The 3,377-nt window shown below is 32.0% G+C and overlaps 1 protein-coding gene across 1 annotated transcript; it reads right to left on the bottom strand.

The window, feature by feature from the left end:
* Positions 1 to 741: 741 nt before the first annotated feature.
* Positions 742 to 2,838, bottom strand: LOC134282611 (fucolectin-like). Its single transcript, XM_062765010.1, has 2 exons — positions 2,504 to 2,838; positions 742 to 1,096 (listed from the first exon to the last, which is right to left on the bottom strand). The coding sequence occupies exons 1-2, from the start codon at positions 2,808 to 2,810 to the stop codon at positions 885 to 887; spliced, it is 519 nt and encodes a 172-aa protein (XP_062620994.1). The 5' UTR covers positions 2,811 to 2,838; the 3' UTR covers positions 742 to 884.
* Positions 2,839 to 3,377: the final 539 nt, after the last annotated feature.

The following is a 3,377-nucleotide window of genomic DNA, read 5'->3' as shown; positions in this document are numbered from 1 at the left end:
AATTTCCATCAAATGTATAAAAAAAAAAACAAAAAACAAAAAGTCTGAAAAGCTTTATATGTAAGGGAAAATATACAGATTCCAATTCTATTTTACGTAAGCGTCACAAGAAGTTCCTCAGTATTTTTACAACCTCGAAAATGCCCTAACAAGTTATATCATTTAATAAATGAACGTGAAGGAACATCTCATATTTTTACTAGCGATATTTACATGTACTTCTTCCTGTCACTTGGTTCCACCTCTGAGATTTCAGAGACTTTTGTTTGCTCTTGATCTGCTCCCAGTTTTCATTGTTGGACGATTCATTACTTTCTCTTATCTTCAATTGCATTTAGGTTACAATATAAAGGAAAAATCAAGATTATAAAACTCATGTGAGTGTTAATATTTTATTTCATTTATTATGAATTTAATTCTTCATTGATTTGTTTTGCATATATTTTTTAATGTTTTTATGATAAGTAAACTGCTTTTCTGTTCATTTCAAGTATAGGGTGTTATTTCTTTGTTTGCATACAATTTTCCGCATTTCATCAGAGACAACTCTTTACTTCTTCGCATGGAAACTGTGTCACATGATTGCATACGTGATTTATGACAAATTTATTATTACTATCAATGCAACGTGATTGATATCAATTTAGAAGCAAAGGTTCTAAGAGAAATTTGTCTTGTAATAAAAACATATCCTTAGTTTGATTTAAAAGGCAAGCATTAAAATTCATTTAAAAACAAATAGAATATAAGAATTATTTATTTCAAGCAAATTCAATTTATTGAGATTTCAATAATCAATTACGAATGTCCCCAATTAATCAATTGAGAATTCTTTGATCAATTACAAATGTCCCCAATTAATCAAATGAAAATTCTTTGATCAATTACAAATGTCCCCAAACAACCACTTCTGCCGGGTCAAGCTTATTTGGCGATCCCCCGACGTTCTGTATTTGTACATATCGCCCGGATGTACCAGAAGGGCACCAGACAGAAAACCTTTGTCCAACTTTTGTAGGTCCCGAGAAATGGCCACAAAAATGCATGACGTACGGTGTTTTGCCTACTCTGACGTCAACGTCATGAAGTCGGCCACCTAAAGTGTATATAAATATAAAGTGAAGAAAAGTACAAAAGTACTTAGATTAAAGCCATCTTATGAAAAAAAAACTTTATTATAAAGATTGTTAATCTTGTTTATATGTGCGTCTCACTCTTTTTTCATTTTTTAGATAAGTGATACATTTAATTATTTACAGTTTTCATAGATTTCCATTTAGCCACTCGGTTACTGGGGAAGGATTGATAATTCAAAACAAATCTGAAGTGACAACGCAGCACAGTTAAGGTTACAGTCCCCGACATGTAGATTTAAACCACATTACATTTTTTTATATCAGTGAAGTCCTAAAAAGAATCGCCAATCCTAATAAAGTATGTTTTTTATCTTTAAAAATCGCCGATATTTCCATTTGTAACCTTAACTGTGCTGCGAATGTTTTTTTGTACACTTAACGAATCAAAAAATGATATGCTGACTATCGCTGGAGTTTACAGCTTTTAATGTCTTTATTTTAATTGCTAAAATAATTAGTTTCGATAACTAATTTTAAAAATATTGAAATGCTGAGCATCGCTGGAGTTTACAGATTTTATTATCTTTATTTCATATTACACGACTTAAGTCGGTATTTCTATCCCTTTAATAATCTTCATAATATAAACATCGCCCAACCCTCAGTTCATTTTTTTTTCAGATTATAGCAGCTTATTATTTTACAAAAGGAAAATAACCAAGCAATATCATTGTCTCATTGCCAACTAATATGTCTCACTTGTCAAAAAATTGAGAGGGGGGCTGTTTGTATTATAATGATAATTAGACGAATAAAAATGATCACACCTGCGCTGTAATATAATAAGGAGAGGCAGAGATTGACCAATCAAAATCTAACAAATGAAATTCCGACCACCTAGTGCGTCACTCTGCCTTTTCTCCCATCTATACCCTTGGAGGACGGACGTTTTTCAAAGTTTGTTATTTACCTCCTTCCAAACCGCCTCCACCATTTTTGTTTAATGTTTAAATTTATGTTTTAGCGTTTTCAGACCCATTTTTATGATTTCTCTGTTAACTCTAAGTGGATTATCTCCCTTAACAAAATTGGTTTATTTCTCATTTTTATATTTTGTGTCCGCTAAAAATTATATGTCATTGTAAATAATACTTTTGAGAATTTCTAACAAATTATTAAACGTCACAAAGGTGGCAACACACGACAAACTGTTTTACAGACTTTTTACTCATTGAACATGTTGAAGGAGGATAAGATAAGGTGTGCTAGCGTTTAAAGGATCATGAAAAGAAATTAGCTAGTTGATGGGTAACCGGGCTATCAAAATACTTATTGCATTAAAATAAATACAATAAAAGCAGGTAACTAAGAAACATGGTATTCAAGGTAATTAAGTGTGTTTGATATTTCGACTGCTGATTACTTACCACAGCAATCCGGTCTAGTGAAGACCTCTACTTCGTGAACTTTATAGTTCTTTCCTAGATCAATCCGAAGCCATGGGAATCTTTCTGTTTTGGTATGGGCGAAGTCTGTGAGGAGACCATTGACAGCATTCGATGCTGGCCATTTTCTGGAATCATAATTAGAACTTTGGACTGCCTGTTTTCCATACGCCACGTTTCTAAAGTGGTTACCGTGGTGGTGGTAATGGAAGAGGTGATATGCAGCAGCCTCAGCGAAGCAAATGACCAGAAGGAAAACAGGCATCAGAGAACCCGCCATTATTGACATTTGGAAAATCGTAACGAAAATAAATTGTTATCCTGTTCAAAATTCCTTTTTATAGAGAATTCTAATGCATTAATATGTCAGATACATAATAAAACTTACATGTGACTAGAACACAGATGTACTTATAATTCGGGATATTTTGATAATGCATTGATAATTTTTTAACGAAATTTGATTCCACTAGCTGGACATTGACAGGTGAATTTAATTACTGATAATATGATGTCATCATTTTAATTGAATTCCAATTTATGTGGGTTTCATAATTGAGTAATATGCTGAAAAGAATGTTTGACAATGCAAATATTTATGTTCAATATACAACTTAGCTTGATGCAAAGCATTACATCGGTCACAAAAATATTTTTGTAAGCATTCTGAAGTATTTCCACGAGAAGGACTCCAAAGAAAAAAAAATAAAGTAGATAAAGCATGTTACGTTTAAACTTGATTTCTTGTTCTCACAGGCGCTTAAAGTTTTCAAACTTTCTTTACATAAAAAAATACCCCACATTATTATTATAGTATGGGAATGTTTTTTTAAATATAAAAAGAAAACGCCAAGCG

The sequence above is a fragment of the Saccostrea cucullata genome, unplaced genomic scaffold (genome assembly GCF_032062105.1).
Source record: "Saccostrea cucullata isolate Sc308-1 unplaced genomic scaffold, CSIRO_AGI_Scuc_v1 ctg5585, whole genome shotgun sequence".
NCBI lineage: Eukaryota > Metazoa > Mollusca > Bivalvia > Ostreida > Ostreidae > Saccostrea > Saccostrea cuccullata.
This window is presented reverse-complemented; position numbering and strand designations above follow the sequence as displayed.

What these genes read in the sequence shown, in the direction of transcription:
- LOC134282611 (XM_062765010.1), bottom strand. Translation starts at nt 2,810, where the DNA reads ATGTCAATAATGGCGGGTTCTCTGATGCCTGTTTTCCTTCTGGTCATT. An exon ending in CACTAGACCGGATTGCTGTG is followed by an intron (nt 1,097 to 2,503) that starts GTAAGTAATCAG and finishes TATACACTTTAG; the next exon opens with GTGGCCGACTTCATGACGTT.